The sequence below is a fragment of the Oncorhynchus gorbuscha genome, linkage group LG06, assembly GCF_021184085.1.
Source record: "Oncorhynchus gorbuscha isolate QuinsamMale2020 ecotype Even-year linkage group LG06, OgorEven_v1.0, whole genome shotgun sequence".
In the NCBI taxonomy this organism is placed as follows: Eukaryota; Metazoa; Chordata; class Actinopteri; order Salmoniformes; family Salmonidae; genus Oncorhynchus; species Oncorhynchus gorbuscha.
The window spans coordinates 9,299,395-9,326,725 of record NC_060178.1 but is presented as its reverse complement, the minus strand read 5'-3'; the positions used below and the strand labels follow the sequence as shown (position 1 = coordinate 9,326,725).

At 43.5% G+C, this 27,331-nt stretch overlaps 1 protein-coding gene across 1 annotated transcript; it reads right to left on the bottom strand.

The window, feature by feature from the left end:
- Window positions 1–1,810: 1,810 nt before the first annotated feature.
- LOC124037382 (neuronal acetylcholine receptor subunit beta-4-like) lies at window positions 1,811–21,407 on the bottom strand. The gene is made up of 13 exons (XM_046352085.1): window positions 21,070–21,407; window positions 15,846–15,991; window positions 15,624–15,668; window positions 15,385–15,494; window positions 15,040–15,220; window positions 9,656–9,672; window positions 9,055–9,199; window positions 8,621–8,813; window positions 7,880–8,198; window positions 7,442–7,604; window positions 5,872–5,888; window positions 3,759–4,171; window positions 1,811–1,878 (listed from the first exon to the last, which is right to left on the bottom strand). Exons 1-13 carry the CDS (start codon window positions 21,110–21,112, stop codon window positions 1,811–1,813), a joined length of 1,860 nt encoding a protein of 619 aa, XP_046208041.1. The 5' UTR covers window positions 21,113–21,407.
- Between the last annotated feature and the right edge of the window lie 5,924 nt (window positions 21,408–27,331).

The window sequence follows — 27,331 nt, the reverse complement described above, 5'->3', positions numbered from 1 at the left end:
GTAAACATTTGCTTAACAAGTCACATAATACGTTGCATGGACTCACTCTGTATGCAATAATAGTGTTTAACATGATTTTTGAATAACTACTTCATATCTGTACCCAACACATACAGATAATTGTAAGGTCCTTCAGTCGATCAGTGAATTTCAAACACAGATACAACCATAAAAACCAGGGAGATTTTCTAGTGGCTCACAAAGAAAGGCACCTATTGGTAGATGGGTAAACAATGAATATCACTTTAAGCATGATGGAAGTTACCAATTACACTTTGAATGATGTATCAATACACCCAGTCACTACAAAGATACAGGTGTCCTTCCTAACTCAGTTGCCAGAGACAAACGAAACTGCTCAGAATTTTACCATGAGGTCAATGGTGACTTTGAAATGATTACAGAGTTTAATGGCTGCGATAGGAGAAAACTGAGGATGGATCAACAACATTTTAGTTACTCCACAATACTAACCTAATTGACAGAGTGAAAAGGTGTATGCCTGTACAGAATAAAAATATTCCAAAACATGCATCCTCTTTGCAATAAGGCACTAAATTAAAACTGCAAAAAATGTGGCAAAGCAATTTACTTTTTGTCCTGAATACAAAAGTGTTATGTTTGGGGCAAATCTAAACACATGATTGAGTACCAAGCATAATGGTGGCTGCATCATGATGGGTATGCTTGTAATTGTTAAGGACTGGGGAGTTTTTCAGGATAAAAAATGTATGGAATGAAGTTAAGCACAGGCAAAATCCTAGAGGAAAACCTGGTCCAGTCTGCTTTCCACATGACGCTGGGAGATTAATGAACCTTTTCAGCACAACACAAGGCCAAATATACACTGGAGTTGTTTACCAAGAAGACAGTGAATTTTCCTGAATTTTCTATGATGACAGTGAAGAATTTTGGGGAAAAAATGAGTTATCCAGGTTACAGACTTACCCAGAAATACCCAAAGTGGTGTGGGGGCTGTGTTATCAAAGTGGGTGGGGCTATGATCAAAAACAAATTTGAGCCTCCAGTATTTATGCTGCAGTAGTTTATGTGTCGGGGGGCTAGGGTCAGTTTGTTTATCTGGAGTACTTCTCCTGTCCTATTCGGTGGGGTCCCCAGTCCACCTGGCCAAAATGATGTCCCAGGACTACCTGACATGAGGACTCCTTGCTGTCCCCAGTCCAATGCTCCTGCTCCAGTTTCAACTGTTCTACAACCAGGAACATTTGAAAGCTCTTAGGACCGTGCCCCAGACTACCTGACATGATGGCTCCTTGCTGTCCCCAGTCCATCTGACTGTGCTGCTGCTCCAGTTTCAACTGTTCTGCCTTATTATTATTTGACCATGCTGGTCATTTATGAACATTTGAACAGATGTTCTGTTATAATCTCTACCCGGCACAGCCAGAAGAGGACTGGCCACCCCACATGCCCGGTTCCTCTCTAGGGTTTCTAGCCACCGTCTAGGGAGTTTTCCTAGCCACCGTGCTTTTACACCTGCATTGTTTGCTGTTTGGGGTTTTAGGCTGGGTTTCTGTACAGCACTTTGAGATATCAGCTGATGTACGAAGGGCTATATAAATAAATTTGATTTGATTTGAAATACTCAGAGCTGTAATCGCTGCCAAAGGTGATTCTAACATGTTTTTACTCAGTGGGTTGAATACTTATCTGATCAAGATATATATTTACAAATGTTGTTAGAATGTTTTTTGTGTAAAAATAATTACAATTAAATCCATTTTGATCCCACTTTGTAGCACAACAAAATGTGGGAAAAGTCAAGGGGTGTGAATACTTTCAGTGGGCACTAAGTCTCGAGAATGTGAGCTATGACGTTGGTGACTCTCCGGGGGAATGTCATCTTGTCTGTCAACTCTGTGGGTGTGAATGGGGATGTAGGACAGAGGTGACAGGGCGATGACCAAATGAGCTTCACCTTGGATGGTCCATCTGGCACTGTATACCAGAGGCAGATCGTCCCTCCACCAATCCCAGGATCCATAAAACTTCCATCCTGGTGGGAAAGGATCAACTCGCTGTCTTCAAGGACCCGAGCAAATCATTTCAGCCATGTTCTCGTGAAACCCGAAAAAGGACACTTGAGTGAAGCATGATTTTCGGATGTTTACGTAATATAAATTAAGGAAGTTTTAATGGAAGGCGCCTGTGTTAAAGGATGGTGATGTAGGTGTAGTGTGGGGAATTCTAATTGATGTATTTCCTGGTCATCCCCAAAGCCAACACTTACTTTGGCCACCTTTCCTTCCAGTTCTCTGCTGCCTATGACGTGAATGAATTGCAAAAATCACGGAAGCTGGAGACTTATATCTCCCTCTCTAACTTTAATAAGCATCAGCTGTCAGAGCAGCTTACAGATCATTGTACAGTACCTGTACATAGCCCATCTGTGATTTGCCCACCCAACTACCTCATCTCCATATTGTTATTATTTGTTTTGCTCTTTTGCACGCCAGTATCTCCACTTGCACATCATCATCTGCACATCCATCACCCCAGTGTTAATGCTAAATTGTAATTATTTTGCCAATATGACCTATTTATTGCCTTACCTCCCCAACCTTACTACATTTAAATATATTCTCATTTTAATAGATGACGGCCTCTCTTTTAAATTGCATTTTCAACAATTTACAAAAAAATTGAAGCTGAAATTGGGATTTTATTTTAGGAATAAGGCCTGTTTTTCTTTTGAAGCCAGAAGGAGGCTAGTATCAGCTACATTTATGCCGTAGACTCTAGACTCAGTCACTGGTATACTTTTGTTTACAAAGTCATTTTGGGTTTACTACCTTTTTATTTGTGCATTTTTATTGTTCAGAGATGTGGTGGGCCGTCTCTTCCTTTGCTGGACTTTGTCCTGCTAACTGTTCCAAATGTCCGAACTGAATTTGGTAAAAGGGCTTTTATGTCCTCTGCACCATCGTCTTGGAACGCCTTACAAAATACTTTTAAAGTGGAAGAACTTGTCCCGATTGGTGTTTTTAAATCACTGATGAAGGATTTTGAGGCTGATTGCCTGACCTGTCAATGTTTTTAATTTGCTGTTTTATACTCTTGTGAATTCAATGGTTTTTACTAGATTACTTGTAGTTTTTCATGTTGTCTGTCTGTAATTTTTTTGTAATGACTTGGTGCTGCCTATCTTGGCCAGGGCGCTCTTGAAAAAGAGATTTTAACCTCAATGAGCCCTTCCTGGTTAAATAAAGGTTAAATAAATAAAAATTAAAAACATTTGCACACACTGTACATAGATTTTTCTATTGTGTTATTGGCTGTATGTTTTGTTTACTCCATGTGTAACTCTGTGTTGTTGTTTTTGTTGCACTGCTTTGCTTTATCTTGGCCAGGTCACAGTTGTAAATGAGAACTTGTTCTCAACTGGCCTACCTGGTTAAATAAAGGTGAAATAAAAACTGTTTAAAAAAATGTAACAGTGGTTTGACACTTGCACCACTGTGATGTCATGGCCTTTGGAATGAAGCTCTTCCATGACGACTCTCATGTTGACCCAGTGGCTTCCGTCCAATGGGTACACCAGGATTTGACCCCTATAGACACTATTGGACAGAGTGATGAGCAGTACAGCCAATGAGATCAGGGTTGGTTGATATATCCCCTCACCCATGGTGAATCGTTCACTGGAAACCTTAATAAAGAGGCTGCTGGTTGGTTTGGTGGACGTGAGGTTGCTGGTTGGTTTGGTGGACGTGAGGCTGCTGATTGGTTTGGTGGACGTGAGGCTGCTGATTGGTTTTGGTGGACGTGAGGTTGCTGGTTGGTTTGGTGGACGTGAGGCTGCTGATTGGTTTGGTGGACGTGAGGCTGCTGATTGGTTTGGTGGATGTGAGGTTGCTGGTTGGTTTGGTGGATGTGAGGTTGCTGGTTGGTTTGGTGGATGTGAGGCTGCTGATTGGTTTTGGTGGACGTGAGGTTGCTGGTTGGTTTGGTGGACGTGAGGTTGCTGGTTGGTTTGGTGGATGTGAGGTTGCTGGTTGGTTTGGTGGACTTGAGGTTGCTGGTTGGTTTGGTGGATGTGAGGTTGCTGGTTGGTTTGGTGGACGTGAGGCTGTTGGTTGGTTTGGTGGAAATGAGGTTGCTGATTGGTTTGGTGGACGTGAAGCTGCTGGTTGGTTTGGTGGACGTCAGGCTAGACGTGACCCCAAGACAAAGCGAGTGCAACGATATCAGCAGGCTAGTCGTTGGTTTCGTAACAGTGCCGTCTTGTCAAGCCTGTTTGTTTGGTTTGACAATCACCATATGCATTGTCATGGCAACACCAACCGATCTGGAACCAAGCTATGTATCAACTCCTACTGCTCATACATCCTAAGGACATAGCCTGAAATCCATCACCTTTATTTTGTGCTAACATTCTACTCCTTGTACTCTTGTGTCATTGTTTGGCATGACAAGGAGTGGAATGTTAGCACAAACAGACTGGATTTCTCCAGGCTACGCGATGTCGTAAAGTAGGCTACTCAACAACACGCTGAATGGATGATTGGTTTGAACATTCGCAGGTTCTTATTATGAGGCGTGTTGTGATCTCTCAATTTTTAATCCTCTGTGCTCATTTGCCATGTGGTCACAATATTACATCATCGCAGGTCCAATTGAACTAATGTGCTGCCTGTGTTTATGAAAGAGTGTCGTGGGGGGGGCTTTATTCAACACACTTTTCGAGGTCTATCTAATGAAACATAACCTAATGTGATGGTCTACATATTAATCTCATACTCATACAGTCCCAATTCATTTTATGACATGAGTGGTCTGCAAACATTGGCAGAGGGTGGCAGCACACTTCATATATTTTCTCAGTTAGTGACATTCAGTTTAGGGGACGTGCATCATGTTACCATGTTGTTAATTTCTAGTTTAGGGGACGTGCATCATGTTACCATGTTACCATGTTGTTAATTTCTAGTTTAGGGGACGTGCATCATGTTACCATGTTACCATGTTGTTAATTTCTAGTTTAGGGGACGTGCATGATGTTACCATGTTAACCATGTTGTTCATTTCTAGTTTAGGGGACATGCATGATGTTAACCATGTTGTTCATTTCTAGTTTAGGGGACGTGCATCATGTTACCATGTTACCATGTTGTTAATTTCTAGTTTAGGGGACGTGCATCATGTTACCATGTTACCATGTTGTTAATTTCTAGTTTAGGGGACGTGCATCATGTTACCATGTTACCATGTTGTTAATTTCTAGTTTAGGGGACGTGCATCATGTTACCATGTTACCATGTTGTTAATTTCTAGTTTAGGGGACGTGCATCATGTTACCATGTTACCATGTTGTTAATTTCTAGTTTAGGGGACATGCATGATGTTAACCATGTTGTTAATTAAAGTCTATGCATCATCACAAAACATCTCTTTACCGAACACGGTCAATTCAAAGCATCTTCCTCAGCCGACAGCAGTCAGACACTGCTCTATCTAACACAAACACCTTTTCCTTGAGCTATTGACCCCCCCCCCCCGTATAACGACAGCAGGAATCCCAGATCATTTGTTTTTATCATTATTGTAATAAATTGTAGCTAAGAATAGTAGCGGCATTAGCCAGTTGACAGTAAAGTCCTTCAGATCATTTCGTGTGGTGGGGTCCGCTTTTAAAGCTACACATTATTAGTTCTACATGGATAATATATATATTTTTAAACAACGGAATCCTTCAAGATGACGTCCCTTGGTGAGGTCGGGCTGCTGAGATTCCGGATGGGAATGGTCTGATGCTGGAAGAAAGGTTGGAGGAAGATCCCAAGAGTACCGGCTATACAGCCTACTGCAAAGATCCACAGGAACAGACGATCCAATAGCATCGCCACGTACTTCCAGTCCTCAATCACCTGGAGAACACAGGGTCAGAAAAGGAGAGAGAGAACGGTCTAGAGAAGAGACTCAAATGTCTGGGGGCGTAAAGCAGCATGATCACCCACACATCCATCCATCCATCCACCCACCCACATCCACCCACCCACATCCATCCATCCATCCATCCACCCACCCACCCACCCACATCCATCCATCCATCCACCCACCCACATCCACCCACCCACCCACATCCATCCATCCACCCACCCACCCACCCACATCCACCCATCCATCCATCCACCCACATCCACTCACACACCCACACCCACATCCATCCACCCACTAACACATCCATCCACCCACCCACCCACATCCACTCACACACCCACATCCAACCACCCACTAACACATCCACTAACACATCCATCCATCCATCCATCCATCCATCCATCCATCCATCCACCCACCCACATCCACTCACACACCCACATCCATCCACCCACTAACACATCCACTCACACATCCACTCACACATCCACTCACTCACTCACTCACTCACTCACTCACTCACTCACTCACTCACTCACTCACACATCCATCTATTCATTGCAGAACACGTGAAAAAAGAGAGAGGATGATCAACTGTACAAAATGCTGCAGAAGAAAGTTTCATATCAGAGCTGTAGCTCCGCCCACAGGTATTTTGCATTTATTATGGATCCCCATTAGGCGTTGCCAGGGCAGCAGCTACTCTTTCCTGGGGTTTATTATGGATCCCCATTAGGCATTGCCAAGGCAGCAGCTACTCTTCCTGGGGTTTATTATGGATCCCCATTAGGCGTTGCCAAGGCAGCAGCTACTCTTCCTGGGGTTTATTATGGATCCCCATTAGGCGTTGCCAAGGCAGCAGCTACTCTTTCCTGGGGTTTATTATGGATCCCCATTAGGCGTTGCCAAGGCAGCAGCTACTCTTTCCTGGGGTTTATTATGGATCCCCATTAGGCGTTGCCAAGGCAGCAGCTACTCTTCCTGGGGTTTATTATGGATCCCCATTAGGCGTTGCCAAGGCAGCAGCTACTCTTTCCTGGGGTTTATTATGGATCCCCATTAGGCGTTGCCAAGGCAGCAGCTACTCTTTCCTGGGGTTTATTATGGATCCCCATTAGGCGTTGCCAAGGCAGCAGCTACTCTTTCCTGGGGTTTATTATGGATCCCCATTAGGCGTTGCCAAGGCAGCAGCTACTCTTTCCTGGGGTTTATTATGGATCCCCATTAGGCGTTGCCAAGGCAGCAGCTACTCCTTCCTGGGGTCCAAAAACATTACGACACATACACAAATAAAAACAAAAGACTGAAGAGCTTTGAAGGTCAATCTCCAGCTGGACAGAAGAAAATGGTCCTTCCAGACAGATTTCAGCTTTTATGTTGGACAGAAAAGTAGCTTTTCCAACCTGCGATCTCTCTTACTTTTTAAAAACATTCTTACCATCTTATTGTGTTCTGATTTTCTGCATTTCTGATGTGATACGATAAACCAATTTTTGCAGCAAACAAAAACAACAATTCAAATAAGACCAGATTGACTCACAGTCTTGTTGTTGTCTCTAATCATGTAGTCAGCTACGAATCGCACCCCGTCCACAGCTTCCTGTAGGTCAGGACTGTGACTGATGTCAGAGCTGGAGCTGCCACACCACGGGCGACCAGACAGTTGCTCCGTGGGCAGAAACCCCTCTTGTGTCCTCACACTCCTGAATGAATGAATGAATAAATTAATTAATAAATTACACATTTTCTTTACATATGAGAAACCCCTCCTGTCCTCACACTCCTGCATGAATTAATTAATTTCAATTAATAAATTATACATTTTCTTTACATGTCAAGGGAACCATCCGTTACAGTTTTTTTTTACAGTAAATTCATAATCTGTTGATTACATCTTCTGGTGATCACATGACCACAATAAAATGAAAGAAAAATAAATAATAATAATAATGGTACATGATAGAAATAGTATAATGACCTTTTTCTGAGGTAGTAGGACCCAGGAGATAGGAGGAATGGCGAAGAGGAAGGAGAGGAGGCCACGCCAGGGTCCATCCCTGGGCTAGCCTCCTTGGTCTTCTGGAGCGACAGCTGCCTCCTCTGACGGAGACGCTGTCTGGCTGAGTTGTTCTGGGGGTGCCTCATGCACAGCAGGGCAGGCAGCCAGTCCAGGAACACAACTTTAACCCAGTGGGGCATGGTGTGTGTGCTGGGGGAACGGTGATGGACATTCAGAACACACACACTGGTGACGATGGAGAAGGTTACGAGAACCATGGTGAACATCAGGTATTTACCTAGCAGATCAGAGAGAAGAGTGTGAAGAAGCATCTCATTTAAAAATGTCATTATGCAATGTTGTTTTTCCTCATTTAAATGTTGAACTTGACCTTTCTTTTAATTTACACTGTACATTCAACAGTCAAATAATATTTTCTCAGATAAGTTGGATAAAAAAATAATAATAATATTTTTGCAGCCCTACTTAACATTAAGCTTATGCATGAGCCATCACATAATGGTGATGGAGAAGGTCACCAGCACCATGGTGAATATCACGATCTGTGTGCACAAAGCAGAAGTGCTGATCTAGGATCAGGTCCCCACTGGCAATATAATCTTATTCATTATGATCTAAAAAATGTCAAACTGATTCCAGATCAGCACTCCTACTAAATCCTTAACCCTTGGTTAATACTGGCCCTGGCACAGAGCTTACCGATCAGGGGCACGTCCAGCGAGGTTGGCGGTACGATCTTAGATATCAGCAACAGGAACACAGTGAGGGCCAACAGTACAGAGACACACAGACTGATCTTCTCTCCACAGTCACTGGGCAGGTAGAAGACCAACACAGTCAGAGAGGTGATGAGGACACAGGGGATAATCAGATTTATGGTGTAGAACAACGGCTTCCTGGAAATACATTGAATTGAGCAGAATTTAATTGAATCTTATCTGAGGTACAGATAATACCTCAACAAGCTGTGTAGCCTATGATTCCAGATGACAGCACATGAAAGCATGAATGAAAACAAGTATTTCCAAAGTGGTCCTCGATTGTAAAAAATAATAACATCTTATGACAAGAAAAAGTAACACAACTAATATATTGTAAACAGTTGAAGAATAAGATTTTTTTTTAAATGGCACTATATATTCATTCCTTTTGATCAGGAAGTCGTAGGTCACATCCACGTAGATGGGCTCTGAGCTGGAGAAAGTACGTCTCCCGGGTAAAGCCAAGATGTCCCACTCTCCACTGGGCGTGAAGTCATCCATACTGGCCACACCTGTCCTGGAGGACCAGATCCACCTGATTTGATTGGATTTAGATTTGACAATTAAAAGACATCGTCTGAAACAATACACGTAACAGGTTACAGGATCTAAGGCATTTGACGACAGTTCCTACTTCGCGGTAGGGTCGTCTGAAAAAGCTATTATTATAAAAATTTGGGGCAGAAATGCCTTCTTGAACATGTGAACATTCATACGCCTTAATAATAAACTTGTTGGGGTCTGTAAATATGAATAAATAAACTGATGAGACTAGTTCAGCCAAAGAGAAGCATTGAGCTATACAGTGAGAAGTAAAGGATCCTTCCTGTTTAGTCGTGATTGGCTGAGATAATAAAATGGTTGGACATGCCAAGATAGGAGTCCTGATTGGTCTGTCATGTCACAGGCTTCAGTCTATAACACAATGGGAGCTTCGCTGGTCAGTACATAGATCATCGTTGCTACCGCAGACTTGAGGTAAAGTTGTAGCTTTGGGCTCTGGGTCTGAACCCTCCCTGTTCACTGGGACCTCTACTTCCTGACAGGCCAATCCCAGGTGGTGAAGGTAGACAACAACACGTGAGCCATGCTGATCCTCAATAAGGTGGGGCCCCCAAAGGGATGCCTACTCAACCCCCCTTCTGTACTCTCTGTTCATCCATGACCGCATGGCTATGCACGTTTCCAACCCAATCATCAAGTTTGGCATAGCCTTGTTTTGTTAATTTAGCAGACAAAGTTGCTCATGCGAAGTGATGCGCATCTCGTGCCTGGAACAGTTATTGTCAAAGAGGGATCATTTTAAAAAGGGGCCTGAATTTGTCGAGTTTAAAGAATTTCTTCAAAAAGAACCCCCCCCCCCCCCCTTCCCTTTAATATACAGATGTTCAGTTGAGTTTATTCTGCCTGTTCGTTGTCATTTTCAAAATGGACGAACAAGTCCACATTGAACACTGCATGGTGATGAACGACGGCCACATCATCTGTTTAAAGTGTAGGCATATGGCCACAACATCTGTTTAAAGTGTAGGCATATGGCCACATCATCTGTTTAAAGTCCACATTGAACACGTGTTATTTCTTACATTAGTACCCCAGGTCATCTTAGGTTTCATTACATACAGTCGAGAAGAACTACTGAATATAAGATCAGCGTCAACTCACCATCAGTACGACCAAGAATATGTTTTCCGCGACGCGGATCCTGTGTTCTGCCTTACAAACAGGACAACGGAATGGATCGCATGCAGCGACCCAAGGAAACGACTCCGAAAAAGAGGGAAACGCAGCGGTGTTCTGGTCAGACTCCGGAAAAGGGCACATCGCGCACCACTTCCCAGTATTCTTCTTGCCAATGTCCAGTCTCTCGACAACAAGGTTGATGAAATCCGAGCAAGGGTGGCATTCCAGAGGGACATCAGAGACTGCAACGTTCTCTGCTTTACGGAGACATGGCTTACTGGGAAAACGCTATCCAGGGCGGTGCAGCCAACGGGTTTCTCCACGCATCGCGCCGACAGAAACAAACATCTCTCTGGTAAGAAGAGTGGAGGGGGCGTATGCCTCATGACTAACGGGACATGGTGTGATGAAGAAAACATACAGGAACTCAAATCCTTCTGTTCACCTGATTTAGAATTCCTCACAATCAAATGTAGACCGCATTATCTTCCAAGAGAATTCTCTTCGATTATAATCACAGCCGTATATATCCCCCCCAAGCAGACACATCGATGGCTCTGAACGAACTTTATTTAACTCTTTGCAAACTGGAAAACATTTATCCGGAGGCTGCATTCATTGTAGCTGGGGATTTTAACAAAGCCAATCTGAAAACAAGACTCCCTAAATTTTATCAGCATATCGATTGCGCAACCAGGGGTGGTAAAACCTTGGATCATTGTTACTCTAACTTCCGCGACGCATATAAGGCCCTGCCCCGCCCCCTTTCGGAAAAGCTGACCACGACTCCATTTTGCTGATCCCTGCCTACAGACAGAAATTAAAACAAGAGGCTCCCACGCTGAGGTCTGTCCAACGCTGGTCAGAACAAGCTGACTCTACACTCCAAGACTGCTTCCATCACGTGGACTGGGACATGTTTCGTATTGCGTCAGATGGGAATATTGACGAATACGCTGATTCGGTGTGCGAGTTCATTAGAACGTGCGTCGAAGATGTCGTTCCCATAGCAACGATAAAAACATTCCCTAACCAGAAACCGTGGATTGATGGCAGCATTCGCGTGAAACTGAAAGCGCGAACCACTGCTTTTAATCAGGGCAAGGTGTCTGGCAACATGACTGAATACAAACAGTGCAGCTATTCCCTCCGTAAGGCTATCAAACAAGCTAAGCGTCAGTACAGAGACAAAGTGGAATCTCAATTCAATGGCTCAGACACAAGAGGCATGTGGCAGGGTCTACAGTCAATCACGGACTACAAGATGAAATCCAGCCCAGTCACGGACCAGGATGTCTTGCTCCCAGGCAGACTAAATAACTTTTTGCCCGCTTTGAGGACAATACAGTGCCACTGACACGGCCTGCAACGGAAACATGCAGTCTCTCCTTCACTGCAGCCGAGGTGAGTAAGACATTTAAACGTGTTAACCCTCGCAAGGCTGCAGGCCCAGACGGCATCCCCAGCCGCGCCCTCCGAGCATGCGCAGACCAGCTGGCCGGTGTGTTTACGGACATATTCAATCAATCCCTATACCAGTCTGCTGTTCCCACATGCTTCAAGAGGGCCACCATTGTTCCTGTTCCCAAGAAAGCTAAGGTAACTGAGCTAAACGACTACCGCCCCGTAGCACTCACTTCCGTCATCATGAAGTGCTTTGAGAGACTAGTCAAGGACCATATCACCTCCACCCTACCTGACACCCTAGACCCACTCCAATTTGCTTACCGCCCAAATAGGTCCACAGACGATGCAATCTCAACCACACTGCACACTGCCCTAACCCACCTGGACAAGAGGAATACCTATGTGAGAATGCTGTTCATCGACTACAGCTCGGCATTCAACACCATAGTACCCTCCAAGCTCGTCATCAAGCTCGAGACCCTGGGTCTCGACCCCGCCCTGTGCAACTGGGTACTGGACTTCCTGACGGGCCGCCCCAGGTGGTGAGGGTAGGCAACAACATCTCCTCCCCGCTGATCCTCAACACGGGGGCCCCACAAGGGTGCGTTCTGAGCCCTCTCCTGTACTCCCTGTTCACCCACGACTGCGTGGCCACGCACGCCTCCAACTCAATCATCAAGTTTGCGGACGACACAACAGTGGTAGGCTTGATTACCAACAACGACGAGACGGCCTACAGGGAGGAGGTGAGGGCCCTTGGAGTGTGGTGTCAGGAAAATAACCTCACACTCAACGTCAACAAAACTAAGGAGATGATTGTGGACTTCAGGAAACAGCAGAGGGAACACCCCCTATCCACATCGATGGAACAGTAGTGGAGAGGGTAGCTAGTTTTAAGTTCCTCGGCATACACATCACAGACAAACTGAATTGGTCCACTCACACTGACAGCGTCGTGAAGAAGGCGCAGCAGCGCCTATTCAACCTCAGGAGGCTGAAAAAATTCGGCTTGTCACCAAAAGCACTCACAAACTTCTACAGATGCACAATCGAGAGCATCCTGGCGGGCTGTATCACCGCCTGGTACGGCAACTGCTCCGCCCTCAACCGTAAGGCTCTCCAGAGGGTAGTGAGGACTGCACAACGCATCACCGGGGGCAAACTACCTGCCCTCCAGGACACCTACACCACCCGTTGTTACAGGAAGGCCATAAAGATCATCAAGGACATCAACCACCCGAACCACTGCCTGTTCACCCCGCTATCATCCAGAAGGCGAGGTCAGTACAGGTGCATCAAAGCTGGGACCGAGAGACTGAAAAACAGCTTCTATCTCAAGGCCATCAGACTGTTAAATAGCCACCACTAACATTGAGTGGCTGCTGCCAACACACTGTCATTGACACTGACCCAACTCCAGCCATTTTAATAATGGGAATTGATGGAAATGATGGAAATATATCACTAGCCACTTTAAACAATGCTACCTTATATAATGTTACTTACCCTACATTATTCATCTCATATGCATATGTATATACTGTACTCTACAACATCGACTGCATCCTTATGTAACACATGTATCACTAGCCACTTTAACTATGCCACTTTGTTTACTTTGTCTACACACTCATCTCATATGTATATACTGTACTCGATACCATCTACTGTATGCTGCTCTGTACCATCACTCATTCATATATCCTTATGTACATGTTCCTTATCCCCTTACACTGTGTATAAGACAGTAGTTTTTTTTGGAATTGTTAGTTAGATTACTTGTTGGTTATCACTGCATTGTCGGAACTAGAAGCACAAGCATTTCGCTACACTCGCATTAACATCTGCTAACCATGTGTATGTGACAAATAAAATTTGATTTGATTTGATTTGATTTGAAGTGTAGGCATATGGCCACAACATCTGTTTAAAGTGTAGGCATATGGCCACAACATCTGTTTAAAGTATAGGCATATGGCCACAACAACTGTTTAAAGTATAGGCATATGGCCACAACAACTGTTTAAAGTATAGGCATATGGCCACAACATCTGTTTAAAGTGTAGGCATATGGCCACAACATCTGTTTAAAGTATAGGCATATGGCCACAACAACTGTTTAAAGTGTAGGCATACGGCCACATCTGTTTAAAGTGTAGGCATATGCTTCATGATTCTGATGAAAATATGCTCTTTGTCTTTATTAAACTGGGACGGCAGGGTAGCCTAGTGTGTCGAGAGTGTTGGACTAGTAACCGAAAGGTTGCAAAATCAAATCACCGAGCTGAAAAATGTTTTTAAAAATCTGTCGTTCTGTCCCTGAACAAGGCTGTTCCTAGGCCGTCATTGAAAATAAGAATTTGTTCTGACTTGCCTAATTTAAAAAAAAAAATGTTTTGGCATATTTTCAGTGTGGAACTTGTCTATGTTATAGCCTAGGCTAACCAATTGTAAACCGCAATTCGAAAAGCAGCTTTAGCGGAAAATAGACGGGACACAATTATTCCCGAACTGCAGCTCGTTGTTGGAACACACATTTTCCTACTTCAATCAACCAGTCCATTTGGAATCTGTAATAAAACTGTCGTCATTTGACAAGGAATGTAGCTTGTGCATCAGATAGATATGTTTTCATAAGTGGAGCTTGTGTACGCACTCAGCAGGCATGTGTGGAGGGACCAGTCGGAACGCAATTGAGTGAATGAGACACAGAGAGCAAAGGGAATTTAGGGTGAAGAATGGTGTGCTGCTTCTGGCTTAGATCCTTGATGATCTTCTAGGCCTTCATGTGACACTGGGTGCTGTAGATGTCCTTAAGGGCAGGTAGTGTGTCCCCGGTGATGCGTTGGGCAGACTGCACCACCATCTGGAGAGCACTGCGGTTGCGGGCGGTGTGGATGGGTGGGGTTAAGGTTTAAGAGGGCGTGAACGATGCTGAATGGGCGTAATCAATGAAGAGCTCTCTAGGAAGGGTACAAATCTCAGCAAAATCTTTCAAAGGGCATTTTCTTCTACATGTGTATCACCTTTTAAAGCAGCATAACTTTCCCATGTTTCTTCCAACCACATTGCATGATATATCATTTCTAGGCCTCAATAGAGAAATCCGGACATATTCAATATAGCTAAAAATGTGTATCATTTTAAGTACGAGTGGTCCCAGGAATCAAACCCAATATCCAGGCGTTGCAAGCACTATGCTCTACCAACTGAGCTACAGAGGACCACATTATCAAGGATAAAGCACAATGCATTTCCATGTATTACCTCAGTGTGGTCATAGGTCCACGAGCGGAACTTCAGGGTGCAGTTCTGTTGGTCGAATGGGAAGTGTTTGACCTCGATCTTGCAGGCACTCTTATAGATAGCTGGTGGGAGCCAGAAGATGGTGCCGTTGGACAGGACGATGGCGTTGGTGAAGACTGTCACCTCATAGATACCATCAGCACTACAGTTGGAGGGAGGACACGTCAGTGAGATTTTAGGCTCTCAGAATAACAGCGTTGAATATCTTTTGACTTTGTCTGTGAATTCCCAGCAGCACCATAGACTTGAATACACAATCTTTTTTTTTTTAAAGCACATGCTTTTCCCGGAGGGTTTGATACTAACTTGTTGTACAGTACAATATCTGGGAGCCATATATGACGGGACGGAATGCGGAGCTTGTCAATCCCATCAAAGTCTGAGGGTTCCCATGACAACCTGTAATCAACCCAGTTCTACGGCGAGAAGGATGGTTAATTGTAGTAGCAAGAGGTAAAACACTCACCTTCACCATAATGTTGTGTTCAATAATGACACCACATTACACACTGTATGTATTCTGGACAGATGAGCGTTCTTCTCACCTGTGTTAGCCAGACATTGGTGATCATAATTTGTTCCCTGTCATGCTACAAAGGGAAGACATATTGTTAAATATGTATCAAACTTTTATGAATTCCATGACGTTTTGTAATTTGTATATAAACTCACATGAAAATAAAAGAACTGAACGGTCACCACACTGATACAATGGAATAACAAGACAAAACAGTGAAGTGCAATAGAATCCAATCCAATCAACCCACCACACTGATCAGTTGTGCCAGGGAGACCTGCAGTTTGATGGTAACTGGTTCAAACCGGTTACTGGCCGGTCGTATCAGCTTGTTGTAACGCTCTCTACTCAGTAGCCACTTCAGCAACCTCTCCTCGGACTCCGCACATAGACCGCCTTGAAATAAAGACAGCAATGAGGAAGTGGAGTCTCAGTTTACTTTCTGAATTGGAGTGTCAGTTTACTTTCTGAATTGGAGTGTCAGTTTACTTTCTGAATTGGAGTGTCAGTATACTTTCTGAATTGGAGTGTCAGTTTACTTTCTGAATTGACAATGTACAATAGACGCCCTGTGAAAAGGTGAGGTGTGAAGATATAGGTCAAATATGTTTCATTACATATACAATTGGGTAACCTGTACGAGTCTGAGGTGTGACCTGGAAATCTGTTTTTTGTATCATATCCCGACTCCCCCTGTGACAGCCTCGGAGAGTGGGGTCAGAGCTAGTGATCAGCTATTATTGACGGCGACCCTGGAGAAATTAGTGTGAAGTGCCTTGCCCAAGGGCAGATCGAGAGATTATTTTTCACCTTGCCGACTCTGGGATTCGAACTAGCAACATTTAGGTTACTGGCCCAACACTCTAAGCTACCTGTCGTCCTATATACTATATATAGTAGTATATTAGTTCTGACTTAAAATATGTGGACAACTACCTAGGTGTCTGGCTAGACTGTAAACTCTCCTTCCAGACTCATAGTAAACATCTCCAATCCAAAATTAAATCTAGAATCGGCTTTCTATTTCGCAAGAAAGCCTCCTTCACTCATGCCACCAAACATACCCTAGTAAAACTGACTATTCTTCCGATCCTCGACTTTGGCGATGTAATTTACAAAATCGCCTCCAACACTCTACTCAGCAAATTGGATGCAGTCTATCACAGTGCCATCCGTTTTGTCACCAAAGCCCCATACACTACCCACCACTGCGACCTGTATCCTCTCGCTGGTTGGCCCTCGCTACATATTCGTCGCTAGACCCACTGGCTCCAGGTCATCTATAAGTCTTTGCTAGGTAAAGCTCCCCCTTATCTCAGCTCACTGGTCAGGATAACAACACCCACCCGTAGCATGCACTCCAGTAGGTATATCTCACTGGTCATCCCTAAAGCCAACACCTTCTTTGGCCGCCTTTCCTTCCAGTTCTCTGCTGCCAATGACTGGAACTAATTGCAAAAATCACTGAAGCTGGAGACTTATATTTCCCTCACTAACTTTAAACATCAGCTAACCGATCGCTGCAGCTGTACATAGCCTGTCTGTAAATAGCCCACCCAATCTACCTACCTCATCCCCATATTGTTTTTATTTACTTTTCTATTATTTTGCAAACACAGTATTTCTACTTGCACATCATCATCTGTACATCTGTTAATTTGCTAAATTGTAATTACTTCGCTACTACGGCCTATTTATTGCCTTACCTCCTCACTCCATTTGCACACACTGTATATAGACTTTATTTTCTATTGTGTTATTGGCTGTATGTTTTGTTTATTCCATGTGTAACTCTGTGTTGTTGTTTGTGTCGCACTGCTTTGCTTTATCTTGGCCAGGTCACAGTTGTAAATGAGAACTTGTTCTCAACTGGCCTACCTGGTTAAATAAAGGTGAAATAAAATTAAAATAGAAATAAAAAAGGAGGATACAGTGCATTTGGAAAGTATTCAGACCCCTTGACTTATTCCACATTTTGTTATGTTACAACCTTATTCTGAAAATTGATTTTAAAAAATACCCAATAATGTAAACGTTTTTAGAAATGTTTACAAATCTATTAAAAATAAAAAACTGAAATATCACATTTACATTAGCATTCAGACCCTTTCCTCAGTACTTTGTTGAAGCATCTTTGGCAGCGATTACAGCCTTGAGACTTCTTGGGTATGAAGCTACAAGCTTGGCACACCTGTATTTGGGGAGTTTCTGCCATTCTTCTCTGCAGATCCTCTCCAGGTCTGTCAGGTTGGATGGGGAGCGTCGCTGCACAGCTATTTTCAGGTCTCTCTAGAGAGGTTCGGGTTCAAGTCTGGGATCTGGCTGGGCCAATCAAGGACATTTAGAGACTTGTCCCAAAGACCCTCCTGAGCTGTCTTGGCTGTGTTTTTAGATTCGTTGTCCTGTTTTTAAGGTGAACCTTCGCCCCAGTCTGAAGCCCTGAGCCCTCTGGAGCAAGTTTTCATCAAGGATCTCTCTGTACTTTGCTCCGTTCATCTTTCCCTCAATCCTGACTATTCCCTGCCCCTGAAAAACATCCCCACAGCATGATGCTGCCACCACTATGCTTCACTGTAGGGATGGTGCCAGGTTTCCTCCAGACGTGATGCTTGGCATTCAGGACAAAGAGTTCAATCTTGGTTTCATCAGACTAGAGATCTAAGTTCCTTTAGGTGCCTTTTGGCAAACTTCAAGCGGGCTGTCATGTGCCTTTTACTGAGGCACGGCTTCCGTCTGGCCACTCTATCATAAAGGCCTGATTGGTGGAGTGCTGCAGATGGTTGTCCTTTGGGAATGTTCTTCCATCTCTACAGAGGAACTCTGTCAGAGTGACCATCTGGTTCTTGGTCACTTCTTCCATTTAAGAATAATAGAGGCCACTGTGTTCTTGGGGAACTTCAATGCCGCAGAAATGTTTTGGTAACCTTCCCGATCTATACCTCGACACAATACTGTCTCGGAGCAAAAGGACTGAATTCTTAAGTAAATAAGGTATTTCTGTATTTTATTTTGAATACATTTGCAAAACTTTCTAAAAATCTATTTGGACTTTTTCATTACGGGGTATTGTGTGTAGATTGATGAGGGAAAGTCTGTACCGTAACAAAATGTGGAAAAAGTCAAGGGGTCTTGAATACTTTCAGAATGCACTGTAGGAAGGAAGAGTAGGAAGAGTGCACTGTAGAGAGTAGGAAGAATGCACTGTAGAGAGTAGGAAGAATGCACTGTAGAGAGTAGGAAGAATGCACTGTAGAGAGTAGGAAGAATGCACTGTAGAGAGTAGGAAGAATGCACCGTAGAGAGTAGGAAGAATGCACTGTAGAGAGTAGGAAGAATGCACTGTAGAGTAGGAAGAATGCACTGTAGAGAGTAGGAAGAATGCACTGTAGAGAGTAGGAAGAATGCACCGTAGAGAGTAGGAAGAATGCACTGTAGAGAGTAGGAAGAATGCACTGTAGAGAGTAGGAAGAATGCACTGTAGAGAGTAGGAAGAATGCACTGTAGAGAGTGGGAAGAATGCACTGTAGAGAGAAGGAAGAATGCACTGTAGAGAGTAGGAAGAATGCACTGTAGAGAGTAGGAAGAATGCACTGTAGAGAGTAGGAAGAATGCACTGTATAGAGTAGGAAGAGTGCACTGTATAGGAAGAGTAGGAAGAATGCACTGTAGAGAGTAGGAAGAATGCACTGTAGAGAGTAGAAAGAATGCACTGTATAGGAAGAGGATATATTATGGAAACGCATCCTATTTCCAATAAATAAACCAATCATCTGTTTTGTATTTATTAAGGGGCGGCAGCGTAGCCTAGTGGTTAGAGCGTTGGACTAGTAACCGAGTTCAAACCCCCGAGCTGACAAGGTACAAATCTGTCGTTTTGCCCCTGAACAGGCAGTTAACCCACTGTTCCCAGGCCGTCATTGAAAATAAGAATTTGTTCTTAACTGACTTGCCTGGTTAAATAAAGGTAAAATTAAATTAAAAAGGATCCCCATTAGTTCCTGCCAAGGCAGCAGCTACTCTTCCTGTGGTTTATTATGGATCCCCATTAGTTCCTGCCAAGGCAGCAGCTACTCTTCCTGGGGTTTATTATGGATCCCCATTAGTTCCTGCCAAGGCAGCGGCTACTCTTCCTGGGGTTTATTATGGATCCCCATTAGTTCCTGCCAAGGCAGCAGCAACTCTTCCTGGGGGTTTATTATGGATCCCCATTAGTTCCTGCCAAAGTAGCAGCTACTCTTCCTGGGGTTTATTATGGATCCCCATTAGTTCCTGCCAAGGCAGCAGCTACTCTTCCTGTGGTTTATTATGGATCCCATTTAGTTCCTGTTCCCAAGGCAGCAGCTACTCTTCCTGGGGTTTATTATGGATCCCCATTAGTTCCTGCCAAGGCAGCGGCTACTCTTCCTGTGGTTTATTATGGATCCCATTTAGTTCCTGTTCCCAAGGCAGCAGCTACTCTTCCTGGGGTTTATTATGGATCCCCATTAGTTCCTGCCAAGGCAGCAGCTACTCTTCCTGGGGTTTATTATGGATCCCCATTAGTTCCTGCCAAGGCAGCAGCTACTCTTCCTGGGGTTTATTATGGATCCCCATTAGTTCCTGCCAAGGCAGCAGCTACTCTTCCTGTGGTTTATTATGGATCCCATTTAGTTCCTGTTCCCAAGGCAGCAGCTACTCTTCCTGGGGTTTATTATGGATCCCCATTAGTTCCTGCCAAGGCAGCAGCTACTCTTCCTGGGGTTTATTATGGATCCCCATTAGTTCCTGCCAAGGCAGCAGCTACTCTTCCTGTGGTTTATTATGGATCCCATTTAGTTCCTGTTCCCAAGGCAGCAGCTACTCTTCCTGGGGTTTATTATGGATCCCCATTAGTTCCTGCCAAGGCAGCAGCTACTCTTCCTGGGGTTTATTATGGATCCCCATTAGTTCCTGCCAAGGCAGCGGCTACTCTTCCTGGGGTCCAATCACATTAAGGAACTTTTATTACACATAAAACAGTACATTATATAACATTATTACACTACTACATATCTACAATTCAAAATGTATACCACCATACAATGTTATTTAAATATACATGCGTGTAGTGTGCTAGCTTTTGTGTGCGTATCAGTGTCTGTACCTGCGTGTCTCTATCTTCAGTCCCCCCCCCCCACTGTTCCGTAAGGGTTATTTTGATGTTTTTGTCAAATCTGATTCTACTGCTTGCATCCATATTCCCTAACGTACCCAGAACAATCTAAAATCCCAACCTCTCCTCTGAGTCTGCACCTAAAACATCAGGGAAGATATTTCAAACGGACAATTCCCAAGAGACAAACACTATTCAGTGTAGATCCATTCGAGCCTGGTTCCAGATGTTCGCTGTTCCATAAGGGTTGGTATGGTAACCACAGAGGTAAACAGATCTGGGACCAGGTTACATCAACTATGTGTTAATATAAATAGATGAACTAACATATCTGTAAACTTACCTTGGATCAGGATACAGAAGCAGAGGCAGACAGTCCTCATCATAGCGACGGCATAGACAGGCGATCCCCACACAAATGATGTGGACTGTGAAGTACTGTAAGGTTCAATGGACCATAATTATTATTCGTTTTTAAATCAACCCAATCAAAATTGAGTAAAACAACTTTTATTCTAAAGAATAAGGATCGATTTACAGTTTCAGATGAAAATTTATGAAAAAGTTTAGTATTAACGATAACGGAAACCCAATCTGTATTGTAGACCTCAAAATCCTGTGATCAGTGATCAGACACAGTTAAAAATATAGATGGGTTCTATTAGCCGCAAGGGGCCGTTTCAAATTCACTGACCTGACAGTTCTGGGTTGCATATTAATGTGAGAATCAGACGTCCATATCCGGCATAGACTTATCCCAGAAACAATACAATATTATACAAACCAAAAAAACTAATTTGATTATAGACCATTTTAAATCATATGCATTCAACGCACCATGTGTCATGAAACTACCAAATACAAAATCAAATCATGTTTTATTTGTCACAGACACGTGTTTAGCAGATGTTATTGCGGTTGTAGCGAAATGCTTGTGTTTCTAGCTCCGACAGTGAAGTAATATCTAACAAGTAATATCTAACAATTTCACAACAATACACAATCTAAAGTAAAGGAATTAATAATATATAAATATTTGCGAGCAATGTCAGAGCGGCATAGACCAAGATACGGTAGAAAAGATTCCAATTATACTTTCTTAAGTCCAGATATTAGGGGGCCTAAACCAGAACCTTTCTGTTGTCACGACGTGGCCAGTAAGTATTCAGGCTGTATCACAACCGGACGTGATTGGGAGTCCCATAGGGCAGTGAACAATTGGCCCAGCGTCGTCCAGGTTTGACTGGTGTAGGCAGTCATTGTAGATACTTTTTTTCTTCACTGACTTTCCTACTTAAATAAAAGGTTACATTTATTAAAAAATAAAACAAGTATTAAGATCAGCAGTGTGGCCATAATGTCCCAGACCTGTTGTCTCCTATAGCCTGGTCCCAGATCTGTTTGTGCTCGTCATGACAATGAGTTGGCTTGATATCAGACTCCCATAGATCTGACAACTATAAACACTCAGAACCAGACTCTGGCATCTCTCTTCCCCAAAGCTCATGATAGTGGCTGGATGTTAGTCTATATCAGTGTCTCCCCAATCCTGGGGAACCAAAAGGGTGTACTGTACATGTTGTTTAAGGAGCAAAAGAAGATTTGGGATAGATGCCAGTGTTTAAACTAATAATCTATAGCCTTAATTTACAAAGTACAATCTATAATATGGCCAGCTGCTACTTTATGTGATTTGAGCACAAGTGCAACTTTAAATCAGCCCCCCCCCCGTGGGTGTGAAGTAATACTAAAAGCAATATATTTTTTTTTAAGTAACTAATTGACTACAAACGCTGACTGAAGCCATTCGCTACTTATCCTCGTGAAGTGACCCCGTAACGTATTTCAGTAAAGTTTTTCGTTTGTTTTTGCATTGGTAGCCTACCCTTCACGAAACATGCACAGCCACCCCCCAAAACTAGTTTATTGACGTGACAGTTGTCTCCCACTCCACCCCAACAAAATAAATGAAAGTAAACAAAAAAAACAAAAAAAGAAATCACCAACAAATAATCTTAAAATTCTTTATTCATAAACTTGATGCAAGTTTATAAATTACTGTACATGGTCAAAATTCGTTTTGAAATGGAAAAAAAAATAAAAATAAATGAACGCAAACCAAAAGCCCAACGGTGCAAAACTTGACAATCTGTCCACCATTTGCTGACGAGCAGAAAATGAATTCACAATTAGTCTAGATAAGAGAAGATAACTGAACTTTTTTTTTTAATGAAAAACACTGGTCCAGTCACAGAGAAGCACGGAAACCTATTAACCTATTCATCACAGAATGAACTGACTGACTACCCCAAAGTGATTGAGCTCCTAAACCCTGACCAGAGATTTGGGCCCTGTCCAGAAACAGACTACCTACCCCCCTAGATCGGAAAGTATTGGGCACGTGTAAGCAATACGGCAACATATCCACCTATCCTATCATATTGCTTAACCTCTATCAAATTGTAATCAGGGTAAAGAGTATCCAACGTCAAGAGTAGTAGAGCTGATCTAGGATCAGGTCCCTCCTGTCCACAGTCATCATTATATATGAAGAGGAATGATCCTAGATCTGCCACTCCTGCTAAAGACACTTAATACATACAGCCTCAGTTCTCCACAAGTCCGTGTCTGGGGGTAGGAAAGGGGGCTGGGGGGGGGTGTAATCTGGACAGGGGGGTGTAATCTGGACAGGATCTGGGTATCCGCAGGGTTCTAGAGACATGCTAAAATGTTCTACTGAGTTGACCCTAAGTTACTTTAAATGGATTCATCATGTGAAGTGAAGTTATAATCGTATACTAACAATCAATTCTGTGCAGAAGTTAACGGGACAAGCCTTTGGCTTATCTCAAATGGCACCCTATTCCCTACGTAGTGCACTACTTTAGACCAGAGCCCTGGTCAACAGTAGTGCACTATGTGGGGAATAAAACTGTGCCATTTAAGACAGAACATCAGTCATCTGGAGTTAAGTAGATGTAGTACAGAATTAAAAAACACCCCCCCCCCCCCCGTCAACCCCTAGAAATACAACAACCTGTGACTAACATCGCCATTTTCCACATTTCTCCAGAAAATGGGCACCCGCATGCTCAACGGTCGTAGATTTAACAAATGGTTGAAACTCCCTCCAGCAATGTAAATCCATGACATGAAGTATGCAAGTCGTACACTTTGGGATGAAGGTGGAGAAGGGAGGCGCAGCCTGTGTGATTCAGACTGGAAACATCATTCAGACCGCTATCAATAAGGAATAGAAGAGTTGATATAGAAATAAAAATGTTTCCCCCTGATTCAGAAAAGGTGAGGTTCTTGAAGGACTTGATTTGTTATTTTAGGTATATATTGACCACTGAGGCACATCCTTGCCATTTTGTGCAAATATATATTTAACATTACATATGAGATATTTAAAAGACCTCTTGCACTATCAAAAAAACAACATAGTAGCCTAGCCTGCATATATGTATTAGTTGAGAGGCTAAAAGACAAACATACAGCAGATGCCCATAATGTTTGATACCAGTCAAAGGGTGGACATGCAGAAAGGGCCCTGGGTGTCCCCAGACGCTATTCCCTATAGAGTGCACTACTTTTGACCAGGGCCCTATTCCCTATATGGGCCTCTGATCAAAATGATAGGGAATAGGTTGCTATTTGGGCCACAGAATATCCCCTCCAAAAGGTAAACAGTTGGTTTACCCGAGTTTCATTCAGTTCAAAACTGCTGTTGCAGAAAGGGTGAGACACCCCATAGGACAAAACACAAGAGTGCATCCCAAATGGCACCCCATTTCCTCTGGTCAAACGAAGTGCGCCCTATTCCCCATTGGCCCTGGTCAAAATAAATGCGCCCTATTTCCCATTGACCCTGGTCAAAAGCAGTGCACCCTATATCCTATTGGCCCTGGTAAAAATAAGTGCGCCCTATTCCCTGGTCAAAAGAAGTGCGCCCTATTCCCTATTGTCCCTGGTCAAAAGAAGTGCGCCCTATTCCCTATTGTCCCTGGTCAAAAGAAGTGCGTCCTATTCCCTATTGGCCCTGTTCAAAATAAGTGCGTCCTATTCCCTATTGGCCCTGTTCAAAATAAGTGCGTCCTATTCCCTATTGGCCCTGGTCAAAAGTAGTGCACTCCATAGGGTGCCATTTGGGAGACATATTATAGTTGCACTGCAGATGTGTTACATGAGAAACGTGAAAAAAAAAAAAACAAGGGGGAAGTAACGTCATTCCAAAACTTCCACATCAGTTCATAAGAGCAATTTATACTTACAGTATAATACAGTAATCCTTCTTATTAGTACACACAAAAAAAGGAGATATTTAGCCCAACATTCTTGGTATACACGGTGAAAAACACAGAACCTCCCCATACACTGTTTATATGTTTAGCCAAGCCTTGTATTCTACCTCCCAAACGGCAGCTTATTCCTCACATAGTGAACTACTTTTGTTTGATCTAAGCCCTACTAAAAAAAAGTAGTTCACTATATAAAGGAAATAGGGGTGTCATCTGGGACATGCATAAGATGCATAAGATGTTATTACTTTACCAGGACAAGGAAGATCCCCCTCCAAATAGTGAACTGTGTTTCAACTTAGGAAGCTATAGAATTTGGAATATGTTACCCTCTTCCTGGAGATCTACCGTCTTGTAGGTTCAGTCCAACCCTCTTCCTGGAGATCTACAGTCCTGTAGGTTCAGTCCAACCCTCTTCCTGGAGATCTACCGTCCTGTAGGTTCAATCCAACCCTCTTCCTGGAGATCTACCGTCCTGTAGGTTCACTACTAATTAACTGCTCAACAAGACCGTAACAAGATGAATCAAAACCAATAAATTATGGTTGGACTAAAAACCTACAGGACAGTAGATCTCCAGGCAGAGGGTTGGACTAAAAACCTACAGGACAGTAGATCTCCAGGCAGAGGGTTGGACTAAAAACCCACAGGACAGTAGATGTCCAGGCAGAGGGTTGGGCTGAAAACCTACAGGACAGTAGATCTCCAGGCAGAGGGTTGGGCTGAAAGCCTACAGGACAGTAGATCTCCAGGCAGAGGGTTGGGCTGAAAACCCACAGGACAGTAGATCTCCAGGCAGAGGGTTGGGCTGAAAACCCACAGGACAGTAGATCTCCAGGCAGAGGGTTGGGCTGAAAACCCACAGGACAGTAGATCTCCAGGCAGAGGGTTGGGCTGCCTTGCTATAGCCCAATGAAAACACTGTCCTGTAATAATAACATGATCGATTGAAAACACACAATTGTGTAAGTCTCACAAATGCTTCAACCTCCAATGAAAGCTGACTACTAACTGAAGGAGGGTGTTTGTCTGAGGGAGAGGTAAAAAAAAAAAAAAATCAGAGCTTTACTTTACAAGTTTGGTGCAGGAATGGATAAGAGTGAAGGTACATAGCCACAGCATCTTTCATCCCTCTACATCTCATGTGTGTTGTGCCACGGAAGCCTCGTACACTACGCTCTAGCCCGGTTGGTCCCAGGTTTGTTTTGTGCGGTCTTTCCAAGTTTTTTAATTTTAATTTTACCTTTATTTTACTAGGCAAGTCAGTTAAGAACAAATTCTTATTTTCAATGACTGCATGTTCAAGGGCAGAACGACAGATTTGTACCTTGTCAAGCTCGGGGATTCGAACTTGCAACCTTTCGGTTACTAGTCCAACGCTCTAACCACTAGGCTACCCTGCCGTCCTGTGGCATTTTGGAAAGAACGCACAAAACAGATCTGGAACCACCGGCGTCTTTAAATGCAAGTAGAACAAGTGGTCACCATGTCACGAGCAGACCCACCAAATAAAAACACTGGATTGTTCTCTACTCGTAAAGGCCTCTTAATGTTAGCATGGTGCTAACCACTCTCTACAGGGTTGCGTTAGCTCTGCTAACTTCAGATGGCTATGCCTTTCAGCGGTGCAAGTCGAAAGAACTGCGCGTTGTGAAAGAGCACGAGAAGGTATATTAACCTCAAGTGTCGGTTGGGAGGAACAAAACTATCCTAGTTTGCATTCCTTACGAATAAAACAAGAGGGTCATAATGCTTATACAACGCCCAGATCCAAAATGGCACCAATATTCCCTATATAGTGCACTATGAAGAGAATACAGTGCCATGTCAGACACAACACCTAGATCCAAAATGGCACCCAATTCCCTATATAGTGCACTATGAAGAGAATACAGTGCCATGTCAGACAACACCTAGATCCAAAATGGCATCCCATTCCCTATATAGTGCACTATGAAGAGAATACAGTGCTATGTCAGACAACACCTAGATCCAAAATGGCACCCCATTCCCAAGATACTGCAATATTTTAGACCAGGGACCAATAGAGCTCTTGTCAAAAAGTAGAGCACTATGTAGGGAATAGGGTGCCTTTTGGGACAGACACAAAACCTTCTGGCCTCACACCAGAGACATCCTCCTGCATTCTGAGACATCAGTCTGTGGCTGGTAAGCACACCTGTTCTGCCCCCCCCCCCCACATGTTATATTTAAGACAGGTACATGGATTTACAAAATGACAGGTGGAGCCCAGTTCAACTATAGTACATGAATAATATTCAGACTGGGTGTGGTGACTGGGGA